Raw genomic sequence first — 15,923 nt, 5'->3', positions numbered from 1 at the left:
AACAGGGGGATTTCTTTATGCAGTTATCAGCAGACCTCTATATTCTATATTCTATATTCTATATTCTATATTCACGTATAGAAGCCGCGGTGCTGTGCTGAACTTGAACTCACAGCTACATCAGTTATTCTGTGCGATTGATTCTCATTTCATTCTAAACTCGCCCACCCAGGGACGCCATTAAATGTTGAGGCTTGATGGGTTTACTGAGACAATTATTAATTGTAGCAGTAATCACGAGGTTGTTCGTTGTGGCTTTTAGAAAATCAATCGTCAGAACAACTAACAACGCACACACACAGGTTCAATACACGAGATACATTTATTAATATAAATTGTGCACCAAACATATACTAGTCTGCCTGGATTCGAGCGGCAGACCTTACTGTGAGGGTTATCAATATACAAGGTATATAATCTCGAAGAGATGCAAACACAAAGAGATACACAACAGAGAATATATGTCAATATATATCGTTCGGTTACCAAATCGCTAATCAGTGTTATTACCCACTGTTACTCTAAACTCGGAAGTAAATACATTACTCATGAATTAAATTGATAACAACTTGTGTTGAGGTACAATTGAATTCTCGAGACGCAATGTAGAACATGGGGTTTACTTATCCACTGTGTATGGATTTGGAATTTCCCGGCACGAACACCAAACCAGCTGACAGGCTCTGTTGCAGCCTCTGTTCCAGCGGTTGTCCAATGGGCGTTGTCCCGGCGTCCTCTGGCTACCGGCCAACGACTCGAGGTGCAGCTCGGAGTAGGACGGGCGGAGGAATCTAACTGCGGCGCGCAGGGCAGTCGTTGCTCCGAGGGGATCTACCAGCAGTCCGGCTGGCTAGTAGAATGTCTCTATGCACAGAGTGTGACCGCGAGTCCTCACAAGTCACTCGAGGTTGTTCGTTGTGGCTTTTAGAAAATCAATCGTCAGAACAACTAACAACGAGATAAGATACAAAGCATTTAGGTATAGAGCTTTTCTTTATCTGTTAAAGAGCAGACAGTGTGTGTTGTTTGTTGATGATGTTTTCAGAGGCCTTATTTTTATTTGTAAAGTGTCTACTTTTTTTTAGATTTTAAACAAATTACTCTCTGAACTATACTGTAGAATACCATATCACAATAGATTTGATCAGTACAATAAAATCATTACAAATACCTTTTTATGGGCGACATGGTAGTGTAACAGCACTACTGCCTTAAAGCTCTTGGGTGCTGGATTTTGTTCTACACTGGGGCAGTGTCTAGAAAGACATGGTGTGTAGGCCTTTCTGTGCATGTGTGTGCTATTTAAAGTACAGCCTTTCCATCTATGGATCTATTTTCTATTTTAATAAAACGAGTTTATGTGTCAAATACGTAACCTACATACTACGATACAGCTAGCGCTAATGCTTGAGTGGACACAAGAGCTACAGTACTATGTAATTCTATACCATTGTATAGGAATGCATGCTACAAACATAGTGTAAGTGGCCAATTGTATTTAAAAAAGTTATCTCCGGCAAAGAGGGAGGTAGGAGAATATGTGTGATTTTTGAACAGTGCCAATCTTGGAAAATTGGACACAGGAAAGCGTGATAGAAATAGAAAAATATTTAAGGATTGTTCTATGTTAATTTGAGAAAAATGCACATGAAATAAAACCTTCTTTTAACTTCTGAGATGGATTCCTGAAACGGAAACGGGGAAAACTGCAAGCTTGGGTATTGCTAAAGAACTGACATGTACTGTATTATATGTGGAGAAAAAGTTGCTAAACAGCTGGACCTGCTGCCCCTTTCGAATGACACAGTCACTCATATAATTATTGATATATAATCTGAATTATGGCAGATAGAACATGTTAAGATGAGCAGATGCTTTTCACTGCAATTTTAAGGATGATTCTGTAGATGCCGTTTATTTGGCCAATTTGCTCATTTCCGTTATACATGAGTTTGAAGGCGTGTCCCATGAGGACTTTCTGTCCCTTAAGTCACTACCAACAAGAACTACATGAGAGCACATACTGCTTCTGAATGAATTTATCGAAGATAATGGCATCGACTGGAAAAAATTCTTCGGAGTTTGTACAGACGGTGCTAGAGCGATAACAGGCAGACACATTGGTATAGTTGCACAAATTAGAAAGGTTGCTCCAGAAATGAATTGGATGCACTGCAGCATCCAAGAACTACATGAGAGCACACTTTATGAATTAATTTACTTGCATATTCACTTTAAGAATTAATTTACTTGCATATTAAAAACTAATATGTGGATAATGCCATTAAGTAATGGAAGCACCTAAGGGCATACTATATAAGTACATTATAATGGTTTATGTTTATATTATAAGCTTTGATGCATGTAGAAATCTAAATATAAGACAAAGGAAAGGAGGAACAAAATGTTTCATGAAAACCTTAGTTACCTTTACAGGATTAACAGTATGTGTAAATTTGTTGAGAAGGAAGGTTTTATAGGACATTATTCTGGGCTATAAAGAAAAGGGGATGCAGCAGATGATTTATGGGACTATCAGTTCTGAATAAGGAGAAGTAGCGGCTAGGCTATGACTTTCATACAATTTGAATTAAGTGTTCAGAAAGGTTTTAATAATCATCTTTATGTTGCCTTGAACTGAAAATAAGCCTCACACAGCATAGTGCCTGTAAATCATTTTCTTAGGACTGTTAGTCACACAGGCCTCTGCTAAATAGGATGTGATGGGATTCTGACACATACCAGGACATCATAAATTAGGTTGAATTTACCATTCCAAGAGAGAGACAGATATGGAATTTTGAATAAAGATCACTGTCAATAACTCACTGAAAGGACTAGGACTATCCACAATGAGGAACCTATCTGGTGGGAAAAATTACTACACCTCATGACTCATGACTCCCTAAGACTTTCTATGCAGGAAGAGAAGCTTTATGAAGAGTTCTTCCAAATGTAATTTTACTTGATCAATTGAATAATACAGGTAGACTTTTGTTGACACCAGTGCCTATCAATGAGATGTTCAATGTTGCAGCTACAACCAAGGGCAAGCAGACTTTCTGAGTTTCTACCTAGTCTAAGTTTTGACTTGAGGCCAGACCTGAGTCTTTTTAAAACACTTTGTCAGAAAGCCGAGCTCAGCATTATATCAACAAGATATCCTAACCTTTCCCTTGCAAAGGTAAAGCATAAAAAAGAAGCATGCTTCAGACAAGGTATTTGAAACTGTATGACTGCATCGACAGCTTTAAGTTAAACTGTAGTCATCTGTAATACTTAGAGTAACAGAGTTATGAGGCCTCAGATGTCAATAATAATTTGATTTTGCCAGAAAACATTTGTGTGGCAACATTTAATGGACTGCATATGGTGAAGGAATGGAGGAAAAACAGGAAAGATGTTATTAAACATTAGTTTTAATGCAAAATATTATTGTCTCTATTTACAGGTTATTCTCAATGTATGTGGTAGATCTGTTTCAGAAAATAACAATATGTGTAATCATTTATTTAATTAAAACTACAGATGCAGCCATTCAAAGTGCGCGGTACAGACACGTACCGCAGGTAATTGGCTGCGGTATCGCTTATCATGACGCAAGATGACGCGGTTCATGATTGGTTGACCGACAGGGGCACTCGTGGTCCGTTGGTCTGTCGTAGAAAGACTTACTGTAAACGTCTTTACTGTGACCGTTGTAGATATTGAATTTTACCACTGAAGGGAAATCTTAGTAGCTGAGCATAAAAAGAATAGGAGCATACTGCAACGCGTATGAAGGATATTAATTTTGGAACATAAACATACAGTATATAGCTGGTCTTGGTACTTTAAAGAAAAAAATACACACCAGTATTCCATTTCTCCCTAAACATTTTAAGCTTCGAAGTCTTTAACTAACGTGATACCGGAGTCAACAAGCATACTTTTAGAATTTCATTAAAAGGGAATATAATATGGAATCGCGTATCTAAAGAATTTAATAACGGTATGATTATATCCGTGTACTGCGACAGGGCTGTGTAGGTCTGTTTCGCCTGCCTGTTCATGCGAGCTGTCTTGTAGCCTACTGGTCTAGGTGTGTGACTACCAACTGGTAGGTTGTGTGTTTGAATCCAGCTGGTGCTGGACTTTTCTTTTAACAAACATTTCTTCCAAAAAATAGAATAGCGATATTATGGACAATCAATTGACTTTTATATTTCAAAATATCGCAACATGATCGATATTTGCGATATTTTGAACATATCTTCCCTTCTGACAGCGGTTCCTGCTTCTATTGTGTGTGTGTGTGCAACAGAGTAAATTTTTATAGAGAAATGGAGGCTGGACAGTATGCGTTACAATATAAACATTTATATTGATTTAAATCGTGTTCTGATTTAAATAGCAAACGCGTGTTTAATTATGTGTTTTTTAATCATAATCAGGCTAATGCATTTATACATTTTCTGTATGAACCAGCTTAGAGGTTCATACAGAAAGACAGCTTGTGTTTAAATTGAGTGTAAGGTAATTTATGCTTCTAAAGTCATGGTCAGCATTTATTATTGTACTGTGCTGTAAACTTTTCTGTGCCTAGTCACATTATTTTATAGCGTTTTTATTGCGTTATTAAATCCGGTGGCTGTGTGTTAGTTTCCTGACTCCCATGTCACATGGTCTGTGATTAAATCCCATGGAACTATGACTTTATTTTTTAACAAACATTTCTTTGAAAAAATGAAACGTTTCCCTTGGTCAGAAATTAAATAAAACCTCACTCACACCAAACAAATTTATATTTCTAAATATCACGACATGATCGAATTTAAGTCTTTTTAATAACAATGAATAGTCACCTATGCGTTACAAAATATACATTTATATTGATTTGAATCGCGTTTTGATTTAAATCGTAAACACGTGTTTAAATATATGTGTTTAAAGGCGATATACTGTATAAAAGCGCTGATTCCTATGGAGTGTGTTCCGCCGGGGATTCAAAAAAATTATTTTAAATAGGCTGATAAAGCTTAGACTACTGTAACTGTATTCTAGCCTGTATTACAACAGAACATTGGACAATGCAACGTAAATTGCAAAAATGCACTTGGAATCTGTCCAAGCCCTCCTACAAAAATTATTTAAACTGCGACACTGATCATTCATCTCTAAATAAACTTTATTTTATATAGCGTTTTAAGTGAATAGGTAATTAGATTGCTCATAAACCTAATCGCTTTTTCTACATAAACACAGCGTGATTGCTCTCTGAAAATGCTTTTCCTTTATATTTACAGTAGGCTCAGATTTCAACTATAGATCGTATTATTATAAACTTTCTTGGAAAAATGTATTTTATGTAAACCATGTTTGCTATTAATTCATTTAGGGCTAAAATACGTTCATTGTCTTCCAATCGAGTCGAGTTGACATTGGAAGCTTGCCACACCCGGACTGTTAAACCAACGCATTAGCACGTCAAAGCCCATTGAGGGTATTGAGCCAGTATTGGCTTTAGTATTCCCCCCCTCTCCCCTCAATTCAATTCAATTCAAGGTGTTTTATTTGCATGACAGATGGGTACAAGCAGTGTTGGGTATGTATATTGTAACGCTTATGGCAGACAGGTACTGTGTAAGAGCCGGCGCACCAGAGCAGCGCACCGAGGGAGTGTCTGCATTTATAACTTAGTTTTTAAAATTAGTCAAGCAATATGAACCATCTCATTTTACTTTTAAGTCCCTTAAATACATTGAGCACAGCTTTCTCACCACTTAAGATTGCTTTTGAAACCATCCTTACATAAAGCAGAAGGGAGATCTTAGTGCCTGAGCATAAAAAGAATAGGAGCATACTGCAACGCATGTGAAGTCCATAAACGATATTAATTTTGGAACTTAAACATACAGTATATGGCTGGTCTCGGTACTTTAAAGAAAACATACACACCAGTATTCCATTTCTCCCTAAACATTTTAAGCCTCGAAGTCTTTAACTAACGCGATACCGGAGTCAACAAGCATACTTTTAGAATTTGATTAAAAGGGAATATAATATGGAATCGCGTATCTCAAGAAATTAATAACGATATAATTATATTCATGTTGCAAAAGAACTGCAACGGACATAAAAACTCCCTTGCTTTTAACAGAGCGTTCCATAATTTCTAACTATGAAAATGCCAGGTGAAAGGATTTATAAACATATTTTGTTAAAGCAAGTCAGTTTTTTTCCGCAACACATAAAAGACATTTTTCCAAGAAAATTTAGCCTTTGTCACTAATGAAACCACTAAATAAAGACATAAATATAGAAATCTTAAGATTTGTTTTATTTAATGTTGGTAGCAGGATGAACTGTCAGGTTGAGCTGAGTGTATATTTTGTTGCAGAGTTGCTGCAAGATGTTAACAGTGAAAAAGGTATTTAGAAATGAATTATTTCAAGATGAAAATTTTCAGAATAATTGCAAATCTAGCAGGATAGAGAAAGCACAGAAAACTGGCAGTTAGATTGATCAGATTAGTATGAAAAGTCATTTAGCAAAGGGAATGAGAAGAGTGACAAACTAGTATACTTTAGATCTTTTTTTCTGAACCAGGGAAAATATGATCATGTTTCCCTATAACAATAATAAAAAACTTTATTTGATATATCACCATTAAAGGTGGCATCTCAAAGCAATACAGTAGATGTAAAAACAGATAAAAGGACCACAGATTACAAAGTAAATGCATTTAAGAAAGACAAGCAGTTAGAGGTGCTACCAAAATTAGAAAATGAAGCAGATACAGACACTAAGTCTTCTGAAAAGAAAGGTTCTGAGGTTACATTTAAACTGGCCCTGGTGTGTGTGTGTTTGTGTCTGTCTGTCCTGTGATGGACTGGCGCTATGTCCAGGGTGTATTCTGCCTTGTGTCCGTCGCTTACTGGGATAGGCTCCAAATCCTCTGTACTGGATACAGAGATTAGAAATGGATGGAAGTAAAGGCACTGTGTGGTTGGAACTATACACAGTGTTAGAAACCCACTATGAAATGGCAGCATCTCACTGAGAATAAAATATTTTATAGTGCTGGCTTAAGGAAACAGCCTTTCCACCTCTCTTGCACATCAGTATCCATACTTAGTTATTTAAACAAATTGCCTCTAATTATAAACATCTTAATATGCTGGCTCTGTGGATCCGCATCAGCTATGTTTCCCCATTCCTTCAATTCATGTGCATCCAACACACAGTTCAACGCTAGCAACTACACAAAATCTAAAATACAATCCTCACACGAGTTGCAGTATGGTCCTATTCTTTTTATGCTCAGGCACTAAGATCTCCCTTCTGCTTTGTGTAAGGATGGTATCAAAAGCAATCTAGCGGTATTGAATATTCATATCTGTGTGGTAAAATTAGATATGAATATTCAATACTTAAACGGGCACAGTTAAGACATTAAATATACATATACATACTGTATACAGTACAGTTTGCATACGGTAATATGTTTATGTTCCTAAATCAATCTCTTTTATGAGCATGTGAAAGGCATGGTGAATCACTGTACTTTGCATGATTGGAAACAAATGCGTGATTGCGAAATGCTGTGGTGTTACTTTTACAAAGACGGTCAATGAAAAAAAGAATGTTGACCAGGGCAATACTTTGAGTTTACACTTACAGCTTGTCCAAGGTCATTCATTATTAATACTATTAGTAATATCTTCGTTAAAGACTGATGGCCACAGCTCAAACATGAGAGGTTGAGCTTTATTAGCTCCACCTTGCGGAAATTCCCGATACTATTATTTTGCTTGTCGTATTATAGGAGAATATACGGTAACTAGCGATATTTACCGGTAACTCGCGGTATTTACCGGTAGCTTGCGGTAGACTGCGTACAGCGTACCGTCAAATAATGCGGTATCGCCCGCGCATTTTGAATGGCTGCATCTGTATTACACACATTTATTCATGTAAGAAGTTTATATAGTTTCATTAAATTGAGAACTAGTAGCATTCTAAATTAGGCACTGGTTTAGATTCTCGATGCACATTAAACCACATACACACAAATTAAAAGCACATGAACAAACTATTGTATTCTAAAACATTTTTGTGATGAAGATATCTTCCTTTTGTTCATTTATTTAATAGTGCAGATTTGCAGTTGTACAGTATGGAAGTGATATAAGGACAGAACTTTCCCTCAATGAAAATGACCCTCCTGCAACTGCTGTAAATAAAGTTAAGAACATAACTCAGATATACAAGTCTACAAGAACCGCTTCTGCCATTCATTATGTTCTGTAAGTACAGTATATCAATATACAACATTTCATTGCATTATTTTTTTAGACTAAAAGTTAGCAACAATTTTGAAATACATGTTATGAGTATAATGGTAGGTTAGAGGGATTTTTCTCCAAAATGTATCCATTGTAAGGAAAGTGCTTATTCCAGCAGCCATGTCACCCTGCAACTTAAAATTGGCAGCCCACTGAAGCTAAGCAGGTGTAAGCCTGGTCAGTACCTGGATGGGAGACTTCCTGAGAAAAACTAAGGTTGCTGCTGGAAGAGTTGTTAGTGAGGCCAGCAGGGGGCACTAAACCTGTGGTCCATGTGGGTCCTAATGCCCCAGTATAGTGATGGGGACACTATACTGTAAACAAGCGGCGTCTTTCGGATGAGATGTAAAACCGAGGTCCTGTGGTCACTAAAAATCCCAGGGTGTTTCTCGAAAAGAGTAGGGGTGTAACCCTGGTGTCCTGACCAAATTTCCTATGCCTCCTAATAATCCCCCTAATAATATGAATTGGCTACATTACTTTGTTTCCCCCCCCCCACACACTCCAACGGCAGGCGGAGCGATGCACCGGTTGGAGTATTCTTGGTCGCATTTAATGGCAATGTCAGCTCAAAGATTTGGTTCAAACCACCAAATGGAGACGGGCGTGCTGACAAGCGGACCCTGCTGATGTGGGATTAACGCTAGGATGAGAGAGAGTATAGGCTGCAAAATTATTTTATGAACAGGACGTCCATCACTACAGGATACTCACATGCATACACAGAATCGAAAGGCACTAACTAATACAGCAACTTGAATTTGGGACCCCAACCCCTAAATTAACATTTAGTAGGAACCCCCACTAAAAAATATAAAAGTCTATAAAAAAGGGAGAATGAGCAAATTCCACACAGAAAGCATGTGGAATGCTATCCCAGGAGCTGTTGGGAAGAATTGCTTACTGCCACATACAATCCCCATTAAGATTATCAGTACTGTTATCAATTTTTTAGACACTTCCATATCCAGGTGAATTTGCATGAAAACAATACATATGAAAACAATAAAAACATAATAAAGCAGGTAAGAACAATAAATTACAAACAGAATATATCAGCAACAGTATAATACCTTACAAAAACAAAGGTGTACCAATGCTAGGTGACCAAAAGTGGGTTAATCAGAGTGCAGGTTATAAGTCAGTAATAATTCACCATTGGAAAGTGTTATATGAATAAACACATATAATCTTAAATGACACTGTGTATTGAAAAATATATAATAGGAACTTACATTTGAAGCTTTTTATTTGACAGGGAACATGTTTTTGTTGCTGAAAATGGATCAAAAAAGGATGCCAACAAGATTATGACTGTGTTGACGGATGGACGGATATTACTGGACCCCATGAATCTCAAAGATGTTTTGAGCTCACCGAAAATAAGAAATATTACCCGCTTTGCTATAGGGGTAGGTTCTTATGGTAATAAATATGTATGGACAACTAGAATTTTATCACTACTATGTTTTTTTTCCTTTATTAACACTTTGGAATGTAATCTTCTAGCAAGTAACATTTCTATTTTTGCAATCATATTTGATATTCAGGTGGGAAGTGAGTTCAATAACCCTAAAACTGCAGCAGAGCTGAATGATATTGCTTCAGATGCCAAGCACGTTTTTAAGGCTGGGCACTATGGGGCTTTGGACTGTTTTGTGCCAGTGCTTGTACAAAGGATCACAGGCATTAAAGGTAAGTCATAAACACTCCCTAGATTGTCATCCTGTATACAATGTTCATCCTGGTCATACAATTAATACAGCTTTCATGAACATCTAATTTAGTATCATATTTAACATTTTCTACCTTAATATTGGGAGTTGCTATACATATCACATCAAAAGAAAATAGTTCACCATATATAGTTAATTTTAAAAAAATCTATCTCAACCGGCTCAAGGCTCCAGGTCTTCAACTACATCTATGTTCTCTCTGTCTACTCAGACATTTAAAATCTTGAGCTCTTTGTCCATCTTTCCTTCCTTGTCTATTTGGAGTTCTTTGTGGTCCTTCCTCAGGAGCAAGAGCACTCTGGCCCCCAGGTCCTTTCGGTTTCTGTTTATTTCCATTTTCCTCAATGTTTAACAAAGCAAGTTTGAAATCCAAATAACTTTCAGATGGTTTGTTACATACTGAGGTTGTTTACATACAACATGGTTCATTAACTCTAGACTTCCAGCCTTATCTATTTACGAGCAATTTACATCTCATTTCTCAGGCTTTTGAACAAAGCATTGTAGGAGTTTAAACACAGTGTTCAGTGTACAGTGACAGTCTCACAGTACTTTCCCCTCTGAAGCTCTTCTCTAGCAGTTCAACAATCAGTCTATATTGCCTGGAACAGTGTCATATCACTGTTTTCCATTTTCCACTTTCCTTCAGTGACCATCTTTGGTACAGTCAAAAACCCTTAAGAAAAGTAGTGCCTCTCCATAATTACACCTGTGGTATCACAACTGCAATCATTTTACATAACACTTTAAGTACATTTAGTATTCATTTTCATGTGAAATAGCATCTTAAAAAGAAAACTAGAGGAACATACAATGTGTATTCTTTATAAAGCAATATTTATACTTGCAAAAAATTCTGCAATTTCTAAAATCATTAAGCATTTTGTTCACTACTCTATTTTGAAAACAGAATGAAGAGTTCACAAAATTCTATTTTCACAGGTGACGTTCAGCTTGTGGTGCAAAAGATGTTTTTTCATTAACCAAGTACTCATGTTATACAGATGCAGCCATTCAAAATGCGCAGGCGATACCGCATTATTTTCCGGTGCGCTGTACGCAGTCTACCGTGAGTTACCGGTAAATACCGCTAGTTACCGTAAATTCTCCTATAATACCGCAAGCAAAATAATAGTATCCGGAATTTCCGCAAGGTGGAGCTAATTAAGCTCAACCTCTCATGTTTTGGCTGTCGCCATCAAAGTCTTTAACGAAGATATTACTAATAGTATTAATAATGAATGACCTTGGACAAGCTGTAAGTGTAAACTCAAAGTATTGCCCTGGTCCACATTCTTTTTTTCATTGACCGTCTTTGTAAAAGTAACACCACAGCATTTCGCAATCACGCATTTGTTTCCAATCATGCAAAGTACAGTAATTTTTGAGAATCGATTCACCATGCCTTTCACATGCTCATAAAAGAGATTGATTTAGGAACATAAACATATTACCGTATGCAAACTGTACTGTATACAGTATGTATATGTATATTTAATGTCTTAACTGTGCCCGTTTAAGTATTGAATATTTATATGGAATTTTACCACTGAAGGGAAATCTTAGTACCTGAGCATAAAAAGAATAAGAGCATACTGCAACGCGTGTGAAGGCCATAAACTATATTAATTTTGGAACTTAAACATACAGTATATGGCTGGTCTCGGTACTTTAAAGAAAACATACACACCAGTATTCCATTTCTCCCTAAACATTTTAAGCATCGAAGTCTTTAACTAACGTGATACCGGAGTCATAAAAACTCCCGGACATAAAAACTCCCTTTTAACAGAGCGTTTCATAATTGCCAACTACGAAATTTATTTAAACTGCGACACTTATCATTCAACTTTAAATAGACTTTATTTTATATAACGTTTTAAACGAATAAGTAATTAGATTGCTCATAAACCTAATCGCTTTTTCTACATAAACACAGCGTGATTACTCTCTGAAAATGCTTTTTCTTTATATTTAGGCTCAGATTTCAACTATAGATCGTATTATTATAAACTTTCTTGAAAAAATGTATTTTATGTAAACCATGTTTGCTATTAATTCATTTAGGGCTAGAATATGTTCATTGTCTTCCAATCAAGTCGAGTTGACATTAGAAGCTTGCCACGCCCGGACTGTTACACCAACGCATTAGCATGTTAAAGCGATTTCATTGAGGAGCCTAGCTTTCTTAACTAGTAAGTACTGTACTTCCTACTTTGAAAATACCTGTGAAACCGGTTTAATTCGTCACAGCCAGCACACCCGCAGAGAGGGGGGTTGTACTCGTGAATGTCTTAGCACAAAGCAGAAACTTCTTGTATTTTCCGATGACATACAAGTGGAAAGATTACAGATTTTAATCATCTTTTTTCTGAACCAGGGAAAATCTGATCATGGTTCTCTATAACAATAATAAAAAACTTTATTTTACATATCACCTTTAAAAGTGGCATCTCAAAACAATACAGTAGATGTAAACCACAGATTACAAAGTAAATACCCAGACAAACGCAAACGCGTTTTTAATAAGATGCTTTTATTCATTCATAATCTGACGATCTCAGGAAGACAAATGGGGGTCTGGCTTTTTTTCTGGAAAACCATAACTCTGGTCTTGTCCAGATTGACTGTCAGCGCTCAGGTCTGACAGTGCTGCTCCAGCAGCGCCAGGTTCTGTGGCAGCCTCTGTTCTGTGGGCGACAGCAGGACCAGGTCGTCTGCAAAGAGCAGGAACTGTAATTAATTTCTGTAATTAATGCAGATCAGTAAATCAAGGGACAAAACAGTTATTGCGCCCGGCTCCTCAATGGGCTTTGACGTGCTAATGCGTTGGTTTAACGCTCCGGGTGTGGCAATGTTTTTTTATTATTGTTATATAGAAACATGATCACATTTTCCCCAGTTCAGAAAAAAAGATCTAAAGTACTGTACTGTATACTAGTTTGTCACTCTTCTCATCCCCTCTTTGCTAAATGGCTTTTGAATAGAGTCACATGAAGACAGAGGTGAAACAGCCCTACACAGCCCTGTCGCAGTACACGAATATAATTATATCTTATTAATTTCTTGAGATATGCGATTCTTTTAATACAGTCTTTGCTGTGCCCTAGAGGATCCTTGTGATATTTCGAGCTCTGGTTGAATGATAAGTGTCGCAGTTTAAATAATTTTCGTAGTTAGAAATTATGGAACGCTCTGTTAAAAGCAAGGGAGTTTTTATGTCCGTTGCAGTTTTTTTGCAACATGAATATAATTATATCGTTATTAATTTCTTTAGATACGCGAGTCCATATTATATTCCCTTTTAATCAAATTCTAAAAGTATGCTTGTTGACTCCGGTATCACATTAGTTAAAGACTTCGATGCTTAAAATGTTTAGGGAGAAATGGAATACTGGTGTGTATGTTTTCTTTAAAGTACCGAGACCAGCCATATACTGTATGTTAAAGTTCCAAAATTAATATCGTTTATGGCCTTCACACGCGTTGCAGTATGCTCCTATTCTTTTTATGCTCCGGTACTAAGATTTCCCTTCAGTGGTAAAATTCCATATAAATATTCAATACTACAACAGGCACAGTAAAGACGTTTACTGTAAATCTTTCTACATCAGACCAACGGACCACGAGTGCCCCTGTCGGTCAACCAATCACGTACCGCGCGTCATCTTGCGTCACAATGCGCGACGCCGTAGCCAATTACCTCCGGTACGTGTGTGTACCGCGCACTTTGAATGGCTGCATCTGTAGCATAATTATATAGTTATAAGGTAACAACTAATTGATTCAAGAATCTAATCCAAATGTTTCTTGAAAGAAACTAGAGTATTGGTTTCAGCAACAGGGTGAGGTAGGTTTTGTACTCCCTCCATATATTCCTGAAATATATATGAACTATTTAGCTTATAACACATCACGGACTTGCAGGTGTAGTATAATACAGTAGCATCATACTGAAGGTTCAGATCTGATTGGAGGAGAGAGACATTTTCATAAATAGCAACACATGCCTGCAAACACATTAGAGGCCACAGGGGTCATTTTGTAATTAAGAAAAGAATCGTGATTAACTCTGTACCAGCTCTCAGTCAATTGTGTACCAATGCTTGGGTAACCCTGGCTTACAGTTGGATAGTGTCATGACCCAGGACTGAATCTGTGATCAAGTCAGAGATCCACCTGTTCTCAAGCAACATTAAAGTACTGAAACAAAGTACTAATCAAAGTCTGGTCATTGTAAATGTTTTGATAAAATGACACATGGCATACTTATTAACAGTGCTATAAGTTATTAACAGTGCTACGTTATGAACTGTATAATTAGAAAAAGTTAACATGACACCTCTGGTTAGATGTATATGTGTGGTGATTATTTCCCAAAAAATACAACTTCTTACTATATCATCAAGTTCATGTTTTTTTAAAACAGCTCTCCTCTGTAATTGCCTTCATATGGCAGCTGCATAATGAAGACCACCTGAAAATTGTCTTCTTTGTGTCTATGCATTGCATTCACCAGTGTTCACTATGTTAACAACATAAACAGGTATTAATGTTTTGTGTTTTGTACATCTTATGCCTTAGTAATATACTTTGTTGCAAATTCATGCATCTTTTTCAGGGTAGAGAATAGTCATAGTAAATACAGTAATGGTTAACAGCTAGAAATCACCGACTCATATTCTTTCTGGATAGCATCTTTGTTACATCATGGCTAGATGGAATAAGGCTGGTGGGATTCGAAGGACCTGGGGGATTCATATGCATGGTTTTGCCTAGTTTATTGTATAGTGGAACACAAAGTACAAAGAGGTTGATGCAGTACAGAAATAGGGACTGATGGAAGGTTCCAAAATTGCAGGAAAGAACAGGCATAGACAGCTGGAGCCGTTCTGGTAGATAAAGGGAAATTGAAGTGGACTTGAAAAGGACTGCCAGCAGCAAAGATGGGAAGCAAGAGGGGGACTATACAAGACCAGTAAGCAGGATGGGAGTAGAAAACAAGAACTCTCAGATCAGGATATAGTGTGGCTGAAAACAACTCAATAACTGAGCATTGGTGCTGTAGGGCATTAATACAATGCTAATCAAGGTTAATGAATGGCAGGTGGTTGAGACAGCCTGAATTTGGTCCATATAGTGGTATACATATACCATGTAGCATTCACTATATTATGATGATTATAAGAATGTTTCAAAGTATTTTTTTTTCTTATAGGAGCTTCTGAGTTACCCTCTCAAGAAAATATCAAATTGTGCTGATGCAATAAAGAAGAACCACTGGACCTTGGAACTTAAGTCACCAAACTACCATATACATGCATTTATAGTGTATAAGTTGTAGTGAAAAACATGGAAATCTGTCTGGATGACTGAGGTGAAAAAGTGCACTTTTGCTGCACTTTGAGTAAAAAAGCAAAGTTAACCATTGAAAGCTTTTTTTTAATAATCTGTGTAACAATATAAATATATATGCTTCTTTTAGAAATCAAAGCAATACATTCTGTATTTCAAAAATGTTATAAAAACTATAACAATAAAAATGGCTTTTCAAAACATAATAATGGCTTGTTAGCGTTTTATTCAGTTATTGATGAGAAACCTTATTACACTATAAACTTATCTTGAAAATAAGAAAATATAGTGTCTTGCAAACGTATTCAGACCTTTGCAATTTAGCATATGGTAAACTTAGATTTTTAGATGGCTTTTTGATAAAACTAATAAAATGATTAATTCTTAAATTTAGCAGTAAGCTTTTAAAGCAATGCATGACTTTGGATTTAGAATGGTAATTAATGTTTGTACATTATATATATGGTGTATTACAAATACACAAGTGACCAAGATTAGTTTTTTA

At 36.6% G+C, this 15,923-nt stretch overlaps 1 protein-coding gene across 2 annotated transcripts in view; it reads left to right on the top strand.

Annotated features, from left to right (window-relative positions):
* Positions 1-15,627, top strand: part of LOC148650241 (polymeric immunoglobulin receptor-like) — a 52,337-nt gene extending 36,710 nt beyond the window's left edge. For both annotated transcript variants that reach the window (XM_088603840.1, XM_088603839.1), the window contains exons 6-9: positions 8,137-8,288; positions 9,586-9,739; positions 9,878-10,022; positions 15,282-15,627. In XM_088603840.1, coding sequence (XP_088459966.1) covers positions 8,137-8,288; positions 9,586-9,739; positions 9,878-10,022; positions 15,282-15,325 — 495 coding nt within the window. In that variant the 3' untranslated portion in view covers positions 15,326-15,627. The remainder of the gene's footprint in view (positions 1-8,136; positions 8,289-9,585; positions 9,740-9,877; positions 10,023-15,281) is intronic.
* The last annotated feature ends 296 nt before the right edge of the window (positions 15,628-15,923 follow it).

Source organism: Lepisosteus platostomus, chromosome 13 (genome assembly GCF_059453375.1).
Source record: "Lepisosteus platostomus isolate fLepPlt1 chromosome 13, fLepPlt1.hap1, whole genome shotgun sequence".
In the NCBI taxonomy this organism is placed as follows: Eukaryota; Metazoa; Chordata; class Actinopteri; order Semionotiformes; family Lepisosteidae; genus Lepisosteus; species Lepisosteus platostomus.
Note: the sequence above shows the minus strand (reverse complement) of the source record. Positions and strands in the feature narration are given on the sequence as shown.